This window comes from Dipodomys merriami, unplaced genomic scaffold, assembly GCF_024711535.1.
Source record: "Dipodomys merriami isolate MVZ:Mamm:240054 unplaced genomic scaffold, mDipMer1.0.p SCAF_5, whole genome shotgun sequence".
In the NCBI taxonomy this organism is placed as follows: Eukaryota; Metazoa; Chordata; class Mammalia; order Rodentia; family Heteromyidae; genus Dipodomys; species Dipodomys merriami.
Window position 1 is genome coordinate 18,600,679 of NW_027206068.1, and position 20,898 is coordinate 18,621,576.

General features: G+C 35.7%; 1 protein-coding gene across 4 annotated transcripts in view; it reads left to right on the forward strand.

The window, feature by feature from the left end:
- Crppa (CDP-L-ribitol pyrophosphorylase A) overlaps window positions 1-20,898 on the forward strand; it is a 239,322-nt gene that overhangs the window by 44,513 nt on the left and 173,911 nt on the right. For all 4 annotated transcript variants that reach the window (XR_011366889.1, XM_069996154.1, XM_069996155.1 and 1 more), the window contains exon 4: window positions 14,134-14,238. Coding sequence is in view for 3 of the 4 variants with exons in the window: in XM_069996154.1 (XP_069852255.1) it covers window positions 14,134-14,238 (105 nt within the window). In the remaining variant the exon portion in view is untranslated. The remainder of the gene's footprint in view (window positions 1-14,133; window positions 14,239-20,898) is intronic.

Sequence of the window (20,898 nt, forward strand, 5' to 3'; positions counted from 1 at the left end):
ACAGTTAGGGTACTATCTGTGTGGTCCAAACACTCCTTTCCACAGAGAGAAGCTGGATGCTGGGGACTCCTTCCTAATTCTATGGCACTCTGCCTGGGATGGAGCTCATGCTCCATCTCAACTTTTCCTACATGTTTAATTTGATATATTTTTTCCATTAGCCTAGTTTTTGACCTTCTCTTAGAGGGAATATATCTGTTGTGAGTAGTCGAATAGGGAATTACTACACAACTAATAGTTAATAGGGAATTTAATAGTTGTTGTAGACCCAGAACTTCCCAATCCATCACAAAGCTGAGTCACATGTCTATTTATATATACCATATATTTCTGGAAGACACAGAAGTGGCATTACTTAAAGTGGTGCCAAATCTTAATAGCACTTTTTGGTTTTATTTTTAGTTTTTATCCAGCTAAGGTAGATCCTGCTTGAGCCAAGAAGAGCTGGAATCATAGGTCCTCATTTGTTTTGTACAACTCACTTCTGAAAGTGCTAGCCTGGAAGTAGACAGGATATATTTATTGATGATGATGCTAGTTGATTGAACCACTTTGGATGGAGAAGAGTAGAGTAATAACAAAACACAGAACTTCAAAATTAGACTGCCTGAGTTTGATCGTAATATGCAGGTCATTTAACCTGTCAGTCTTAGTTTCTTTAATAATGAGGATTAAAAGCAGTGTCTATTTTATGGAGGTTTGGATGATATAACCCATGTAAAAGACTAGTACTATGGGTGATGAGTTTGTCACCTGGAACTATGCGCAATGTTCCCAGAACTCTGACAGGAAACAAGCATTTATTGTTCACCTCTTTTTAAGTTGACTGAGTGTTGATTGATCTTGCCTGGGCTTGACTAGATGGCTTTGCCTATAAATATAGGCTTGACTGTGCATGGATTATTAATGAGTGTTGTATTCAAGTTGCTCTGTTTCTCCTGGGGCCTGAGATGAATGGTACCAGTTACCTTGGAGAGGTTATTCCACCATTGGCAGGACATTACAAGATGATAATGGAAAAGATGTGATTCTTTGGAAAGAAGAGGCATGGAGTGAGCCTACAGCTATTAGACTCACATTGCTTCCAACAAATAAGGTTATGTGACTAGTCTGCATCAGTGCAGTGGCCCAGTGTACTTTGCATCTATTGGGCAGTGACAAGAGTGTGGACGCATCACTTAGCAAAATAGCTGCAGGACCTGCACCATTTTTGTGGTTTTCGTACTTTTATAACTTAACTGGCTCTATCTCTTATTTTTCTCAATTAGTGCAAAGCTCTTTAATTGCAACTTTCACTCGCAGATAAATTTGCAACTCCTTGTGGAGCCTTCCTGTCTATACATTCTCCTACTTTTCTAACTCATTATATCTTACATTTTACTTATTTCTACCAGTAATTATGTAGTTCATTAATTTTCTTTCCTTCTTTCTTTTTATCTTCCTTCCCTTCCCTTTCTTTCATTTCTTTATTTTTGTGCTCTGTAATCTGTAGCTCACGAAGTGGGACTTTGTCTTACTCATATTGTTGCGCCCCAGGACTGAGCATGGTGCCTGCCACATATTAGCCACTCAGTAAATGTTTCACCCCAGGAAAGAATCAAACATTTGGAAAAAAATGATGGAATTAGATTTAGGTGTATGAAATTGAGTATCTTCTCTAGTGTCCCTTATTTTGGTGTGATTTTTGTAAACTTTTTTTTTTTTTTTTGGTCCTGGGGCCTGAACTCTGGGCCTGGGCGCTGTCCCTCAGCTCTTCAGCTTAAGGCCAGTGCTCTACCACTTGACCCACAGTGCCACTTCCAGCTTTTTCTGCTTATGTGGTGTTGAGGAATCGAACCCAGCACCTCATGCATGCAAGGCAAGCACTCTACCACTGAGTTACCTTCCCAGCCCCTGTAAACTTTTATTAAGTAAAAATTTGAATTCTTACACACACAATAAGGACTTTCTGATACTCTGTTTTCGTAGAAGAGTGAACTCAGCCATGAGTAAACAGAAACCTCTACAGCTCAATGAGACAGAGAATAAGGGAATGCCTTTGGATTGTACAGAAAAATACTTGGGTGAACATTCCAATTCTAGCAGCAGGCTGCTTATTAGAGGGAATGGATCTAGATTCTTATTTTTATTTTTTTTTTATTTATTTTTGGTCATGAGGATGTCTAGTTTTTTTCTAGCACCACTTGTTGAGGATAGTTTTGCTCCCTTTTATTGCTGTTGTTTTTTCCCCCAAGAAAAAACATGAATCAGCTACATTTATTTTTATTTCTGGAATCCCTATTATTCACTATTGATTTATTTGTCTACTCTTCTACCAATCACAAGTAGCTTTATGAAAATCTAGGTCAGATAGTGCCACTAATTGAATGTTCATCTTCTCCTTTAATATTATGTGGGCTATTCTGAGTCTTTTGTTGCTCTATATAAATTTTAGAATCAGTGTATATATATATGTATGTATGTATATATATATATATATATATATATATATATATATATATATATATATATGTATTTGTGTTAGTCTATAGGCTTGTACACAGGGCCTGGATATTGTCCCTGAGCACTTTTGCTCAAGGTTAGTGCTCTACCCATTCAGCTGCAGCTCTACTTTCTTTCCTACCCAAGCTGGCTTTGAACCATGATGTTTATTCAGATCTTAGCTTCCTGAGTAGCTAGGATTACAGGTATGAGCCACTGGAACTTGGCTTCATCTCTAATTTTTCCTGTTACCTTGCAAATTTTTTTTGGAAGACAGACATTGTATGGTGAGTAAAAGGATTTATAGTAAATAGGATGTTAGTAGTTTGGGGGTAAAATTTTGAGATGGGTACATTTTTTAAGTAGTAGGATTATAGGGTCTCCATCTTTTTATGAGCCTATGTCTCTGCAGAGAAGTTATAAGAAGTTATTTATTCTCTTTAGGTGGGGCAGGATAGCTAGCTAGAGTGGACTAAAGTTATTTTCAGCTACATTGGATATTTCTATTGCTTCAGGTCAGGTATGATCTGATAAAACTCTAACAATGTAGACTTTCATTAGTTAGTTGCTTCTGAGAGAGAATTTTAGTGCTGGGAGCAGCAAGAACATTTTCTATAATATTTACTTTGAGAACCTAGTGAAACTCCTGTATGTAAAACTCAACTGAACATTGAGGCCCTTCTATGATGCAGCAACAACTCCCTTTCGAGTTGTTGATTTTAAGGCTTATCCTCTATAAGCCTCTAGGAATTATTCTTCTCAGGAAAAATGGAAAATTTAAAACATGACAAAACATGTACTGTCCAATTCCAGTTACTGATGTTCACTATTCTGGCATGAAAAAGACATTAAGATTCAACATTCTGTTTTTCCTTGTTGTAGCAAGACAGCCTGAAATGGTATTGGGTGAACTAATTGTTGCAATTTAGAGTGGCATCAAGGAAGAATGATATCCTTTTGCTTTGCATCTGAATGATCAAGAGATAACTTTTAGTCTTCTGTATAATCATGCTGTGATCATTCATAAACTTATAATTATTAAAAATGAGAGAAACCATGGAGCCTATGTTTCTTTGGTCTGGCTTACTTCACTTAATATGATTTTTTCCAAGCCTTTCCATTTCCTTACGAATGGGGTGATGTCATTCTTTCTGATGGAAGCATAAAATTCCATTGTGTAAATATACTACATTTTCTTGATCCATTCTACTGAGGAGCATCTGGGTTGGTTCCATATCTTAGCTATGGCATGTCTAGGATAGTTCTGGGTAGGATCACAATAGCTCAATATGTACATGTGACCATATAAAATGTCCATATGTACATATGACCATATAAAATGATGCTAATTGAAATGAACTCCAAGATACAGAAACAAGAGGTATTTTTTGTGTCTTTGTTTTTGTTTTAATGTATTATGTGGAGTTATTTCTGTTTCTTCTGTTTTTTCTCTTTGGTTTATCCTATCTTGTCCCTGTTTTTGATGTTGGTACCCTATGTCATATATATACCTTCATCTGATTTGGGGAAGGGGCGGGGAATAGCAAAATGGTGAGACAAAGGACAAAGGGTGAACCAATGTAACAGCAATACTCACAAGACACTATGTTGGAAATGAACTTTACAACTTTGGGGAGAGGGGAGCAAGGGGTAGGGAGGGAAAGGGGGAGAAAACACGGGAAGGGATAACAATGTTCAAGATAAAAATACCATTATCTTACTTATATAACTATAACCCCTCTGACCTTACTCTTATAATAAAATAAAATTAAATTAAAGAAATATAAGTATTGAAAAAAGAGGTACATGGCAACTTAAATTCTATAAGATTTGGCAAGATCTGATCTAAATATCTATTATTTTTAACTTTGAATATTAGACACACAAGAAACTATTAATTCATTTAACATAGATATACCCCTTTCCCTCAGCAATATTGTTTTAGCTTTTCTGTAGTCCCGTGACTAGTCATTCAATCCTTTGCTCTTATGAGAATTCCTTAGAGAAAAACTCCTCTGTGATTGTTTTTCATAAAACAGATGATCTGTCTTGATCCCCTGACACCAATCTTTTAAGAAATGTCCTTTTCTAATATGCACATATGTTTCCTTGTCTTAGTATTTTCATAATGAGAAACAATCAGAAAGATGGCCTTTTCCATTTCTTTTTGGAGGTATGTTAGGTCTATGTCTATTAGCTGCTTAATGTCATCATAATCCTTTGGGAAAAAGAATGTGCTTTTGTTTACATTTGATAGCAGAGAATGAATCTCAGCACTCAGGAAATAATTATTAATCTGGGAGGGAATGTGGTACTTTTAGAATCTTATTTTAAACTTAATGCTCTTTCCCTCTTCCTCTTTTTCTTCAAAAAAGCTTGTTTTTTAAAGTTAAAATGTGTTTTCTATGATTTGGATTGAGTGTGTTCTACAGAGTTTTATGTTCTGGAAATATGGTCCCAAATGTAATAGTTTTGAGAAGCGGTGGACCTTCAAGAGATGAGACCTATCAATGTTGTCATACTGGTATTCACTTAGTGATTAAGCTTTAGTTTACTGTCCTTGGAGGGCATTAGTGTAATTGTTTAGTAATTTGGGTAGTAAAGTGAGAGTGTCTTGTATATACCTCTATCTGATTTGGGGAAGGGAAGAGAAGTAGCAAAATTGTGAGACAAAGGACAAAGAGTGAACCAATGCAACAGCAAAGTCACAAGTCACTATGTTGAAAATGAACTTTACAACTTGGAGGAGGGTTTGGGGTGAGGGAAGGAAAGTGGGAGAAAACAAGGGAAGGGGTAACATTGTTTGACAAGAAATATACTCTTTGACATCTGCTATTCCTAGTGAACATAGACTATAGAGACCAACAATTACAAGTAGTTGTACAAAGTAGTTTAAGTAGTTGTACAAAAAATAGTTGTGCAAAAGAGTTGCCATGTAACAAAGTAGTGTGTAAGTACAATGCATCTTGATCAATGTCACCCCTTTCAACATTCTCACCCAGCCCTCCCAACCCACCTCTTTCCTTTCTTTTCTTAATTTTGTAAGATATACATTGGATTTTTGACTGTATTCTCCTCCCACGTCACTTCATTTGTTTACTCATTTCCCCTTTTATTAAACAAAAGAGCTAGATAGTTTTGGCAGATGTAGAGTTTCATAGATACCATTTTAGTTGAGTGTTAATGATAGCGGAAGTGAAAGGCAATGTGAAAGGTTTGCAGGAAAGGTTAGAAATGATATTAGAAAGCAGATATTGTGCATTTGTGTAGGGAGTAGGTCAGCAGGTCAAGCTATTTGTGTAGAAGATGGAAAACAATTTTAAAACTCTACATTTGTCAATAGACTACCTAGGACAATGTCTGGCTAGAGTTTAAAACAGATTGCTACATGTTTAATCATGTTTAATTGCTTGGGCTAAACTCAGCTTAACTTTGGTGTTATTTATAATGTATCAGTTAAAAACAATGGAGACATGATCTAAGGAAATCACTGGTGACTGGTGACTTTCTCATGTGAGAGCATACCTGTTGCAGTCATGTCTGAAGCCACATGTGAGGCCATAACTAGTGTAGCCATGTTCTGCTCAGTTTACCTTTGTTTGGATGGTGTTTTTCCAGATCTCCTCATCCTTTTCAGCATATTGCCTGGCAAAATTTGCTTAGTGAGTGTATGTTCCTAAACTGGTCTAATCATTTCTTTTCATTCTCTTCCTGTAAATAAAGGGCTATGTATTTTTAGTTGCCTCTGTGTGTGTGTGTGTGTGTGTGTGTGTGTGTGTGTGTGTATTTTTACTATGTGTCCTAACAAATCCATTAGCATAACCAACAGACGTTTTATATCATACATATGCTATATTATCCAACTTGGAGAATTATGTGATGAATCTTGTTGCTACTGAAACAGTTTCTGGATCTAGTTTGTACCTTCTCTGTATTTCTTGGTCTTGTTTCAGCTGTTTATAAGCATTTTCCGAGATGATGGCAAAAGTTCTTGCAGGAATTTAATCTTATCTCTCAGTTTGGATAGAGATACAGGGTTTTCTTTTTTTTTTCCTTCAGTTGTTTATGCTAGGTTAGATGTATCACATGATAGCCAGCTAATTCCTTGTCACATAAGGATAATAATTTATGTTTCAGAGTATCATTTTACTTTTCTGTTTTATTGCCTAACTTCTGATCAGTTTACTTTGTCAAAGAAGATAACCAAGAATAAAACATTTCACCAAAATTCTTATTTTATAGTGTTTGATAAAATTTAAGTGGGAAGATCAGAAGAAATGGCTAAAAATGTAATTTTGGAAACACTGAAGGAAGTGTTTCTTATCTTGCTTCTTCATATAAGTTATTTGGAGACACATATAACACTATGTATTCTTTAGCAGACAGCTTTAGGTGTTTCCTCTAAGTTTTGGCTGTGTAAGACTGCCCAAAGTTTGAATTATTTGATAGGTTTATTTTTCCTACCAATAGGTGTTTAAAAACCTTTTTGGAGTGTAATTCTAGGTAAATTTATTTATAAGTTTGTACCTATGAAGAAATCTTGTCCTTTGCCAGGTCATGAGGATTGTGTCTGTATTGTCAGTTTCACATTGACATAGTTTGAAATTGTTTACTCATAAAATGATCTGATATAATATAAAAACAAAGCTTCTTGGATAACTGTCTCTCATGCAATTCTAAAATATTGCATAATTCAAACAATGTAAATGTATGCAAAATGCTTCAGGTTTGATTTTGAGATGATAAATTGGGTGCAGGTGTTCATTGTTTACCTATTTATAAGCTAGTCTGTTTTGTTATTACTTGAAATATTGTGAGCATGGCACTATAACTACAGAATGAGAAGCCTGTGCATACACGTCTTTGATTTAACTTAACTCTAATGTATATATTGTTCTTTGTTGGGCAAACTTCCCAGACTGTCTTGCTGAAATAATATTTGGAATGATGTTATGGCTGGAAGGATATATAATCAGCTTATTCATAACCATGAACCATAACATGATTATCATAAAATAATAGTTCCTAAACTTTTTGTTTTATAAAATTTCTGAAAATTGGGAAATTCCTTCCCCTGAAATGAATCACATTATACATAATATGTTTTTGTCAGAGTTTTGTGAGTCCTTGTGAGTCATATTCATTTAATTTGTATCAAAAGCTCTGCTACAGTTTCATACATTGTTATATGAATGTAAATTGAAATCAATTCCCTGTAAGATCATTTGGATTATTTATTGTCTTTTTTGGGTAGAAAATGTTCTAGAAATTTGACTAAACACTTATGTAATTTTATTCACTACTCAATCATTATTTTAGCTACTAGAAAGGAATTTAAAATGTCACAAATCTTCACGAACATGACTGGGAGAGGTAGCAAAGGCATACAGGAAAGAGAAATACCTAAAAATCTTGGTAATTAGCAGTATCAGCCTTAGTAGATCTAAGAAGGCCAAGTTATGATCAAATGATGGGGGTAGGTAAAGAATTTTCTGTAGAAGTCTGAAAGTCCTAGAGCTTGTTGTACCAGCTAGCCTTGGATCTGAGTGAAGGACATAATGAAGAGAGTTTGATAAAAGATGCTTAAAAAGTAGGCTGGACTCTAAGTCACTCAAATCCCAACGAAACCCCAATAGAGACAAATGGGGTAAAGTGTGCAATCTAGGGCCTGAGTGCACTGCCCCAAACACTAATATACTATCTGACTGTTAAATGCAAGCACCATGAGAATTTTGTGGCTTGGTTTCTATTCTTGGAAGAGGTTTACTAGAGCAATCTGTCCAGTCTAAGAATAAATTAGATCCCCATATACATCTCAATATAATCATTCTATAGAAAGATGTTGAAAGATTTGCTCCTGGAAAATGAATTAGTGAAGAAAGAAGGTTACATGGGATATGAGAGTTAGGATATGTGTTACAGGGAAGAAGAATATTCTCAAGATGATGTGCATAGAGATCTTAGAATGATAGCTGTTGACTGGCAGAGTGAACAAACAATTCATGTTGAAAAAGGTTAGAAATTCTGTGAGTTTAAAACTTGTAGAATGCCTTATGTGTTAGAACATCTTCAGACTAGATTTAGATAATATTTAAGAGTATGGTGTTGAGTGAGTCATAAATATATAAGAATCTAACCACACAAAACAAAAGATAAGCTTTAATTCCAGGAATAACAAAGAGATATTAAAGAAAGCAATTTTGGAAATATGTAATTCAGATATGGGTAATATTTATGTAGTCAATGATGAGAACACTGGATATTGAAAAGATAAGAGATGGGAAGTAAGGTAATGTATTGTGATAAGGATGAGTAGAAATAGGGAAAATATTTTGAAAATGAATGCAAGAAAAATTTTTAAAAAGTGCTTTATGATAAGAATTGTATAATAAAAAAATTATTGAGCCAGATTCTTGATTTCTGGAGACAGTTTTAAATTTTTTTATTTAATTTATTTTTTTTAATATGGCCCCAAGGTAGATAAAATATCTTTCTCTCATCTTTAATTCTAGATTTGGCTGCCATGTTATTTACCATATATAACATGGAGGCAGTCTTAACCTGTAAGGTTGGCCTAGTTTGCTTCTGTGGCTTTGATTGCTGCGAGAATACATCATATTCCCATTACTGCCTTTTCAGTCTTAGCTACATAGTAAGCACATGGCTCAGAGCTCCCATATCCCTTCTGTCTGTAGAAAATCATCCCAGCCACTGCATAGCCATGTGAGAAATAAGCTTATTGAATACGTGTATGTGCACATTGGTTACTCAGAGAAAGTTGACATAAGCACCTCATGTAAACATCTTCCCTCATGTGCATCGAAGCATTATTCTCAGAAGCCATAATATGGGAAAATCTGTGTGTCCACAAATGGGCGAATGGATACAGAAAATACATAACCACTACAACCTTCTCCAATCAAATAAACCAAGGAAATCTTTCCATTGTTGATAGGATTTATCTCCCATTTTCCAGTTAGTTATATGGAAAAGCAGAAGGCAGAGGTGGTGTACCTTGTCAAGGATGCATCCAATCTCCCTGCAGAGAAAATGGGTTCTACACAACATAAGATGTTAGTTGATTAAGCTTTTGAGAGTTTTTAAACTCTACTCTGTATGGTTAGCTATGTAACTTTATAACCAATAACTATGTCTTATGGAATTGTTATAAGCTAGGTACTGTACCAGATACATCATAGGTATTTTCATGTTAGTTCCTTGTAACATCTCTTATCCTCCATTTACGAAAATAGAAGAAGCTGCCAGACGACATAAATAACTTTTCCATAACTTTTTTCTATAATGTTTCTACCAGGCACTGGAGGCTCACGCCTATAATCAGGAGGCTAAGATCTGAGGATCATGCTTCAAAGCCAACCTAGGCAAGAAAGGCGATGAGACCCTTATCCCCAATTAACTACCTGATAATCAAAAGTGGTTCAAAGTGGTAGAGTACTAACCCTGAGCAGAAAAGCTCAGGGACAGTACCTAGGCCCTTAGTTCAAGCGCAACAACTGACAAACAAAAAAACTTCCATATTCTGACAATTTATTATGTGAGTGCAGTACAATTGCAATCCAGGTCTATATGATTCTAAATATTCATGTTTTTCATGGAGGTAGTTGATTTGCATGTGAGAAAATTAATATCTTTTGTTTATCATAATGGTAACTAAATTCAATATGTTATAATGTAGCAACAGTATACATATTTGTAGATTCAACTGTTTAGGTTTCTGTAGCTTATCACAAGAGCATCAGATTGCTTTGTTGGAAGGATGAAGTATATATGTTTGGAGTTGAAACTATAACTACTGTAAATATTTTTTAGAATATGACAATATTTTTGCTGCACAGTGTAAATATACTCTGTAACTAATACCTAATTCTTTTGGAGCAAGAAGTAATAATAGTACAGTATAGTAGATTCATAGCAAAGAGTACAAAAATAAAACTCTTAAACTTTATTTCTAGAGGTCATCAGTTTATTTCTGAGAGCTCCCAGTCCATGAAAAAAAGATTCTTTTCATTTGTATCCTCTTGCCTTTTGTCTTATTTTATCTCCTGTCCAATAACTTTTTCAAATGCTTCACTGCTATCTTTTGAATACCTTTTGCTTCTCTCCTGTAGAGTGCATATTTGCACATGCATGCACACACGTGCACGTGTGTATTGGTATGTTTGTGTGCTGGTACCAGAGCTTGAACTCTAACTCTCCCACTTGAACCATGCCTCCAGTCAAGTTTTTATAGTGGATAATTGGAGATAAGAGTCTTTTGGATAGGCTGACTTCAAATAGCCATTCTCATCCTTGCAACTAGTTAGGATTACAGATTTAAGTTACCAGTGCTTGGCTTCCCATGTAGTATATCTGATTTCTATTTCCCATGTGTTTTCTTACCTTTGTCTTCTAGTTTTGTGTATTACTGTTTTCTATGGCCTCCTGAGAGTATGTATGTGGGACTTCCAGTTTCCTGTCTGGAATATAAGAAATATATAGGCCATTGCTTCATCCTACCAACAGGAAAATGCTTAACAAAAAGAATAATCCTTCTCATGTCACTGAGAGAAGGGAGGTGGCAGGACAAACTATTATCCCTAAAGTGGAGAGGTAGATAGGTAAGTTCAGAGGATCACAACTTGTTTCCCTAGAAAGTAGCACCAGGATAGGAAGCCCTAAATTAAAATTAAAGTATAGCTGGAGAGTCAGTGTAGAGAAAAGTCTCAGACTTAATTTCAGGGAGTTTCTATCATAAGAGTAACCTTCATGGCTTATGCATTTTACCTCTAGGAACTTGACTAGGTTCTCAGACTGAACATGCTCCTAGAGGAAGAGCAAAAGTAACCATTGTGAAATGTACTAGAACATTCTGTTCTTTGTGATAGGGATAGACCCCAAGAGAAACCATTTTTCCTTGATTCTAAACTAATTTTTTCCCATAAGAGCCTAATGAACATGTATGTGATGGTTAATATTAATTGTCACCTTGATTCGATTGAAAAGCAACTAGAAGATTAAGAAAGTATAGCTTTGTCAGGGTGGGGGAGGGGTTGTTGTGAGATTGTTTCCAGAGATGATTTAATCATTTAAGAGCTCTGGCCTAATGATTTATTCCATTTATGGGCTTCTAATTTGAATGGACAATGAGAAGGTGTTGGAATTGTGTGGGAGGTGGGGCCTGATTGGAAGAAGGAAGCTACTGGGGCATGTTGGCTCTCTCTTGTTCTGACACCTCCTGTGAATGCTCTGCTCTGCCTTGCTTCCCGACTACTCAAATATAGCTACTGCACCACAACTTCCAGCCAAGACAGACCAAAACCTTAGAAACCGTGAGCGAAATAAATAATTCTTTCTTTTATGTCATTCCTTCAAGTGTTTGGTCACAGCAATGAAAAACTGGCAAATGAGAAGAAGAGAAATACCGGATTCTAGCCCATTATAGGAGAAAAGAAGAACACAGCAGCTATTGTGAAATTCATAGTCCTTATACCCAGGCTCAGTAAAAGATTATAGAAAGCTTGCCTTCTTTCACGTAACAAACTTCTGTGTAATGAACTTACTTTTCCCCAGTTGGTCCCATCCACACCTGTCTCTTCAACTTTCCTAGCTCGGTTTTCATTTATGTGCAATGAGAATAATGGCTGCCTTCTCTCATCCTTGTCTGTCCCACTTCCTTCATTTTCCATCCCCTCATCAAGATAGCTTTCAGCTTCCTGGTCTTCATTAAATCCACTTTTTAAAAAAGCTTTATTACAAACAATGTTTTAAAGATCCATACCTGTTGTAATATTAGTCTATGTAATGGAAAAATGCCTAGCCCCCACTGAATGTCGGTTGCTCACCCCTGTAATCCTAGCTACTTAGGAAGCTGAGATCTAGAGATTATGGTCTAAAGCCAGCCTGGCAGGAAAACCTGTGAGACTCTTATCTCCATTAAAAACTACCAAAATTCCAGAAGTGAAGCTGTAGATCAAGTGGTAGGGTGTTAGCCTTCAGCAAAAGAAGGTTAGGGACAATACCTAGTCCCTGAGAACAAACCTCAGGACTGGCAAAAAACCCCATCAACATAAAGAATGCCTAGTCTTCATTTTTGATATGTGTATGTGTGTGTGTGTGTGTGTGTGTGTGTGTGTGTGTGTGTGTGTGTGTGTGTGTGTGTGTATTGTATAGATACTGAGATGTTTGTTTTCCTAGTGATATAGAATTTCCTAGCAATGCTAGCACATGCACTGCATGGCTGGTGGGAACACTGCTTCTAGTATGTTTTACATCACCATGACAGGAAATGTGGTCCCTACAGGGGACATGTCTTTTGTGAGCATTTATAAGGTGTTAATTACAGTGTTAGTGGGATGGGTCCCGGAAGATGTGAAGTTATTGCTAGTCATCTGTGGGATGTTTGTATATATACTCATATATACTCATGTATACATACTCACATACTGCCAGATAACACCATGCAAATAGTAAAAGTGCAAAGCAGAGATTCCAAACTCATCTCAACTTATTTGAATTGAATGACTATTGATAATGTTGTATTAGACTCTGTGTATTTGTTTGTGTTTTCTTCATTAATTTCATAAATGATTATAGGGAGGATCTGTAACTTCATTGCAATATAACAAAGATGTTTGCTAGCATTCATTGCTTGTTGCTTTGCTCTTATCCACCTTCCATGGCTATGCTCCTTCTGAAAGGCAAATCTATCAAATATCTCTACCCTCTATATCTTTGCATGGCACATTTTGCTTAAATATTATTCCTTCTCTTCAAATTTCATTTGGTCTTTAAGATGGTATCATTGCTTTTGATAAGCCTTCCTTGGTCTTCTCCCATAAAATGAAGTATTTTCCCCCACCAGACTCCCCTACGTGTTCTAGTACTTGCTGCACATTCTCTTCTCTTTGAAATTATTAAGTTGGCCTGCCTGCCTAGACTTGATCTCCTTGGGGACATTCGACATGTGTCATTTCCCTTTGTATAGACACTCCATAGTATAGGCCCTGGAGATAGGATTGTTGGTGAGTATTCAGTTGAATTATATTATTTCTTAGTTAAGTTGATGGTCTTGCTTCATATGATATTTTACTTGACTGAATTTGACAGATGTAGACACTTTCCATACAATGAAAGATGTTATTGTTTCCATGCCCAGAAACAAAATTTGAAAACAGATTATATTCTAAATATTAAAATTAATAAATGAATGGAGACCTATAAATGTGTTGGTATAAATACAATATAGGGGGTTTAGGTTTTACATATTTATACACTTGTTAAATTGAGAAATTTGACACAGTCCTCAGCCCTACCTTCAGGCATTTTATGATGGGGTGTGTGAGAATAACTTAGGAGTAAAGGAACTAAGGTATTGTATTTGTTGGACACTGAAATGCCTGAGGAAGCCCCAAACTGTTAGAATGATTGCAACATTCCTATTTACTTTATGTTTTGTTTTGCCTTTAGGGATCAGGGAGGATTATTTAGTAACGTAATCAGTAGCTAATTAAAAGGTTTGTGAGTTCTCTAGGCTCTTCCCTTTTTGTTTGCAATTGTTTATGAAAAAAGGCTTAGTTTTATTTAAAATTGTACAATAGATCATTAACGTTTCCTGTCTCTGTGCTTGTTTTTTTGTCTTTCTTTTTACACCAGTGTAGTGACTATGACTTGGAATTTGGAACTGAATGTTTGCACTTGGCTCTAAAATACAGTCACACAAAAGCCAAACTGGTAGAAGGACCACCTGACCTCTGGAAGGTAAGCGAGAAGGTATTTTACCTGGTTCTTGTCTGCTTGTGTGTGTGCGTGTGTGTGCGTAGGTCTTCAACTGAACCCTTAAATGGAGTCTCACTGGGTTTCTTGCCACCAAAGTGAAACATATCATTCCAGTTGCTTGGCTTTAAGAAAATTCACTCTGGGATTATCCTGACAAATTGTATTTTAGCCTATAAGTTTGTTTATTTCACCTTCTTCTTTTTCTTGCCCTATGTACGTAGGCTTTTATTCTGTTTACTCTGTTGGATGGAAGCGACCAGTCTGATGGACAGAATAGCTGTATTTCCTTCCAGAGCTGGGCTAGTAGCACCAACTTAACTGCGTTGGTAGTGTATCTAGCACAGTTCTGACATGTTGAGCAGTAGCTTGGGCAACTCTTGCTCATTTTGAAGACTTGTACCCTTTCCTGTGGAGAGATACAACTCTTTTAATAGCAAGTCTATTTCTTTTGGAGGGAATGGAATGGCTGTTCACAACAAGATATCAGCACTCTATAACTTCCTGTTGTGGCAAGGAAGTTCTACTGTGTGGCTTTTGCTTTATTAGAGAGAAATGTGTTGAACTGGACAGTCCATTCTGAGCTAGGGTTTCAGAGTCATCTCCAAATTTTGGAGTAGGTAGAACTACTTTTGAAATACTGTTTGTTGTACAGGGAAGTCTTTATAAAATATACACCAGATTCTGACTAGTAAAGACTCATTCTGACTCTGTTTGAGTTCATCAGCATAACTCATATTGATTTTTATTTTTTTATTATTTTTATTTATTTATTTATTTGTTTTTTTTTGGGGGGGGGTCCGGTTGTGGCGCCTGAACTCTGGGCCTGGGCACTGTCCCTCAGCTCTTCAGCTCAAGGCTAGCGCTCTACACTTGAGCCACAGCGCCACTTCTGGCTTTTTTCTTTTTTGCTTATGTGATGCTGAGGAATGGAACCCAGGGCCTCATGCATGCAATGCAAGCGCTCTACCACTGAGCCACCTTCCCAGCCCCCTCATATTGATTTTTACAATGACCCTACAAATTGATTGGGTATTTTCCACAGTAACATAATAGGCCTTGCTGCATGGTAAGATTATGTCAGACATAGTTAAAGGATTAAATTCGCAAATTCCTCAAATAGTGACATGCATGGATTATTGTTAGTAGAGAAGTTTATGCAGTACCACTACTCACTTAAGTAAGGACATCTAAATGTCATTAGCCCAGTGGACAAACACTTTTCTTCATTATGATTTTTAAATGTATATTTGTCATATGGGCTTCCCTCAGTATGCACTTTGTGAGATCTTCTAAGTCCATCTAGGGATGAATTTAATACTTGACTTTGGAATGAATCAGGGAGAGTCAGTGTTAATGATCATCACTTGATTTGACCATATGTTAAAGAGAAAACAACTCATACTACCATACTAGTAACAAATATATAGTAATAAATATTATTTTGTCCATTTCTAATCCTGACCTACATCTCTGGCACAACTCCCTTTGACAGTTTCTTTGACTGTCTTGCTAGAACTAATTTGATGGCTATGCAAACAGCATGGAAACTGAGATTGTACTGCCACTAACATGTCAGATCTCAGTGGCTTTACTTTGGAGGCGTGGTGATCACCTCTTGTGGGTGTTATTGGTCTCTACCAAACTTGTCAAGACCTTGGGTGTTTAGATGAAAGGAAAGTAGCTCATTGCTGTTTGAAGTTTTCACTTAAAAATCTTCAAATATTCATTAATTTTTGTGTGTATGTGAAGCACTCATATTTCACCGCTCTCCCTGGCAAAACAGTATTGGTCCTCAGATACATTCTGACATTTTTTCAGAGACAGTGACACAGTAGTGTTCCCACAGTGCTTCTAAATTAGTTCTACTAGGAAGTCTTTTGGTTGATGTCTCTCTTGGAAAAGTCTGTTCAAGTCTTAAGCATTCCAGAGTGGATGTGGCATTTGGAAAGAGTCTTTGCAGAGGAAATCAGGTAGGATGCCATCATCCAATATGATGTTGTCATACTGGATGGAATAGGGTAGACTTTAATGTCAATGTGATTGCTGCCATTTTAAAAACATGAGAGATGCAGATACTAGGAGAATGTCACATTAGGATGAAAGTAGGAATTGGAGTAATTAATAATTCACCTATAAGTCAAGGAACACCAAAGTTTGTCAGTAATAACTTAGAGTCAGGTAGAAGCCAGGAAAAAACTTTCCTGAAAGACTCCAGAAAGCAATTGGACCTGTCTCCAACTTGACTGCAGTTGTGTAGACTCCATAAATGAGAAAATACATTTTTTTCAGATTAAATTATAAAGTATCTAATCTTATCTTGTTATGAGAACTTGTGAGACAAACTGTAATTTAAATAATTCACAGTATTTAAATTGAGAGTCGATCAAAGAAATACAGATCTTCTTTGCAGAATATAAAATACCCAGTAAAAGAGTTTCTTCAAATAGGATATTCTTTTTATCCCTGGGATCTTTGAATTATTATATAATTAAGCTGAAGTGTTTTAACTTATGCAGCAATGTTTACACTTTTAATTATTGACCTAGTAGTTATATACAGTTCCCAACCAGTTTGTAATGCCTTTGTACAATTCAGTAAAACATGCTTTCAGGCTTATAGGACTTTGGATCTTGGTATCATTTCACAAACCAGTACAAAGGTGGGGAGCCTTATTCCTATGAACAAGGCTAAGGTTCTTTGGGGTGTGAGAGTGTGTGTGTGTGTGTGTGTGTGTGTGTGTGTATGTGTGTGTGTGTGTGTGTGTGTGTGTGTGTGTGTGTGTGTGTGTGTGTGTGTGTGTGCCAGTACTAGGACTTGAACTCAGGACCTGGGCCCTGTCCCTTAGCTTTTTTTTTTTTCTCAAAGTTGAGGCTCTATTGCTGAGCCATACCTCCACTTTCTGCTTTTTGGTTGCTAATTGGAATAAGAATCTCATAGACTTTCCTGTCTAGATCGGCTGTAAACTGCAATCCTCAGATTTCAGCTTCGTAAGTGACTATGATTATAGGTATAAGCCATCAGTGCTGGGCACATGAACAACAAATGAATATACACATCATCGTTTAATACAATAGATTGTATTGTAATACAAAGGGTTGGGCATGGCGTCCTAAAAATGCAGTATGAGTGCAGCAAGTATAAATATTTCAGTGTTTCAGGCCCTGTGTTATTATTCTGTCTTTTCTTTCTTTTTGGTAATTTCTTAGCTATTCAGTTCCTGTTTAATTAATTTTGCTGGCATTGTATAAATTATCTTTTGTTTTTTTTAAAAAAATTTATGATATTTTATGTGCATAGAGAATATGGTAATTGTTGTTTAATCCACAGCACTGTAATCTGTACTTTGAAGTTAGAGTCCTAATTTTATACTAATTCCAAAGATGCCATCATCAATACGAGTAGAAATAAAAAGTATTAGTCATGCTGAGCTAGTATTTGACACAAGTTGTAGGGCCATGTACTTGCTGCAGGATTGAAAAGACTGAAACAATGAAAGAGAAAGACACATTGTGATAGAATTGAGAGGCATTTCACCACCATGAAACATTAAGTCAAAAGAAAGTATAACTACTTTCTTTATTCCTCAGAAGTAATGGAGTACATGATGCAGAAGTATGAAGAATGAGTAGATATTTCGGATGACTGCATATAACATTGTTTTAATTGCCCCTGTAAATTTCAGGAAGATTATTATTTTAAATTTGACATATACATGTTGATAAAAAATGATTTAAAAATAAAGATTTGAAGTCAACCTTCCTAAACTAGTTTCTGCTGTTTTTGGAGGAAAACATTTTTTTTCCCATCACTATACAGGATAGGGGACATCACCTCAGAATGACCAGATGATTACCATATTTTTCTCTGAGTGATCAGTGGCAGGAACGTACAACTCTGGTTCCCAGAAATACGATTAAGCTAGCACACTTGTCTTGATTTGTGCTGTTGGTAGATTCCAGTAAACACTGTATTTTGGTGAGATTTCATCTAGTCTACATAAGAACTTAATTTTATAGTTTAACTATATTTTTGTCTAGTGTTTATCAAAATACTTACTAGGCCATTCATAACACAGTAGTCTTAATTGAATAGACTCCTTGTTTCTAAATGTCAACACTATCTTCAAGGCATGAGATTTATAACCAATTGTTGGAGAAATTTAACTACTGTATGTCATTGTCTGAAGATGCATTGAAAGAAGGACATTTGAAGTGTTACTGTGTCTTCATAGTATTATTGGGACGAATGCCTTGAAGTCTCTTTTTGATGGAGACTATACTTTTAGATCCCAGTTCTCTGGCCTCTTTGTTTAGAAACACAGATGCACAATAGTTTAATTATTTTGTTTTTGATCTCAAAAATACAATGTACTGATGTTTCTTTTATAGGAGGTTTTAGACAATTTTTCAGTCTAGAGAAAAGAATATTTTCTAAATGTACATAATAGATGAAATGAAAATGTTAAAATATCCATGTGTCTAATAAATGCCTTGGCTTTTTAAAATGTAAATTTTCTAGCTTTTTTCTTAGATTATATATATATATATATATATATATATATATATATAAAATCTATGAGGTGATCTGACTGAGGGAAGATGGTGGCCAAATGGAATTAGCTGTGTTCTGAAAGATGTCTCAACACAGAAGACACACACACACAATGAAAGTATAATAGTCCCAACTGGAATGTACCTTGGGTGAGCTGGGATATTTCTGGCTTAGGCATGAGAAGATTATGGAATTGCGAACTTCAGGGTTTAATCCTATTGAATTTTGTTTTCAGCTAAACGTAATCGCTCATGGGAATTGTTTCACAGATGCACAATCAAACAAAATAGTCAAAGATCGAGCTAAATTAGCAGAGTGGCAGATGCTGGGCTGGCTAGTGTCTTACCTGCACAGTTACTTGATGTGGCCCCTGAGGCTTCAGTGAGCACAGTGTGAAAACAGTTCAATGAAAAAACTGGTGTTCTGTTCTATCAGTACAAGATTTTTTTTTTAAGTAGTTATTTTCCATTGTAGGGTATTGTGCAAGGTCAGAGGAAAACTACAGATCATACTGGCATAAGGAAATCAATTTCAACACTGATTGTTTGGATGGTTTCTTAAGTTAAAAAATGAGAGGTTAACATATTGTAAAAGTTAGAAAATTCAATAATGCCTCAATTGAGAATTACAACATTTCCAGTAATAGTCCCTTTTAAGTACACTAGCTGTTTTATTTAGGAAGTAATAATAAGGCTATTCTTAAAAAGATACTTTTCAAGTTTGTCAGATATATTTTCTGAAGTTTTTTATTATGTCAATATATATGTATGCATATATATATTATTTCCAGATGTTTGGTTGATGTATTCACAGATTTATGTATAAGATATTAATTCAAAAAAAAGACTTTATCTGCATGTAGGTGTTATCTAGAGTAGACAGGAAAAATAAATCTAGAGGCCTTTCTTTTGTGTATAGTTAATATTAGTGGAGAACAGCCTTCTGAAAGTCATTTGAGTATTTAAGAAAACCTTTTCTGTACATTAAAAAGCCCATCACTAAGATTTATTTGAAAAAAAAATGTTAGTCATAGTCTTAATTTGGAATACAGTTTTACTCTTTAAAGCAAGAGAGAACAGAAAATGAATGTGTTAGTTATGTATTTTGCCTTTAGTTCCTGTCCTGGTTTAATCTATGTAATTGATATTTTATTTAAATTGAAAGTACTAAGTTGGATTTCAGATTATAGTTAATTTTGTATTCTCAAGGCAAGAGAATCAAAGCTTTTTCTTTTTAATTTTTTTTGTCGATAGTGGGGCTTGAACTCTGGGCTTGGGCGCTGTCCCTGTGCTCTTCAGTATAAGGCTAGTGCTCTACCCGTTGAGCCACAGTGCCACTTCCGGTTTTCAAGTGGTTTATTGGGGATAAGAGTCTCACGGACTTTCCTCCCCAGGCTGACTTTGAACCGCCATCTTCAGATCTCAGCCTCCTGAGTAGCTAGGATTACAGGCATGAGCCACTGGTGCCTGGCTTAAAGCTTAGTTTCATTCTTTTTTTTTTTTTTAATATAAGGGACAGTCTCTACAGATGAATGATTTTCGTCCTTTGCATTTACTCTACTCCCAGAACTTAGATCAGGGCCTAGAACACAGTTAATAAATACCTGTTGAATTAATAAGACCAATACATTTGATAATGTATAGAGTAAACCTATAAATCTCTGTTTTCTATAGTTTGTTCTTCAGAAGGAAAAACTGCATTGTGTATCAATGAATATAGTACTACGGGTTACCTGGAATGTCTGTTGGCATGCATTTGTTTTAGTGATAATGTAGTAATATCCTTTTTAAATTTGATAGGCTTAATGCTTGAACAACTTTCCTTCTTTCTTACAAGTTAAATGCTCCTTGAATTCTACAGAGTAAAGTATAATTTTGCTCTAATATTTTAGAATAAAGGTCTAGCAGAGCAATCTATAATGAGTAGAGATTTTCTGTCTACTTTTGCCAAACAAAATATCTATACAAATCCAGTTATGAGTTAATCAAGAGAAAGGAAGTCCAATTTCACAGGAATGGTAAATACTCATTCGGTAAATATTTGTTAAAATAGGGTTTTGGATCATTTATGTGCTAATCATCTGGATGCCTG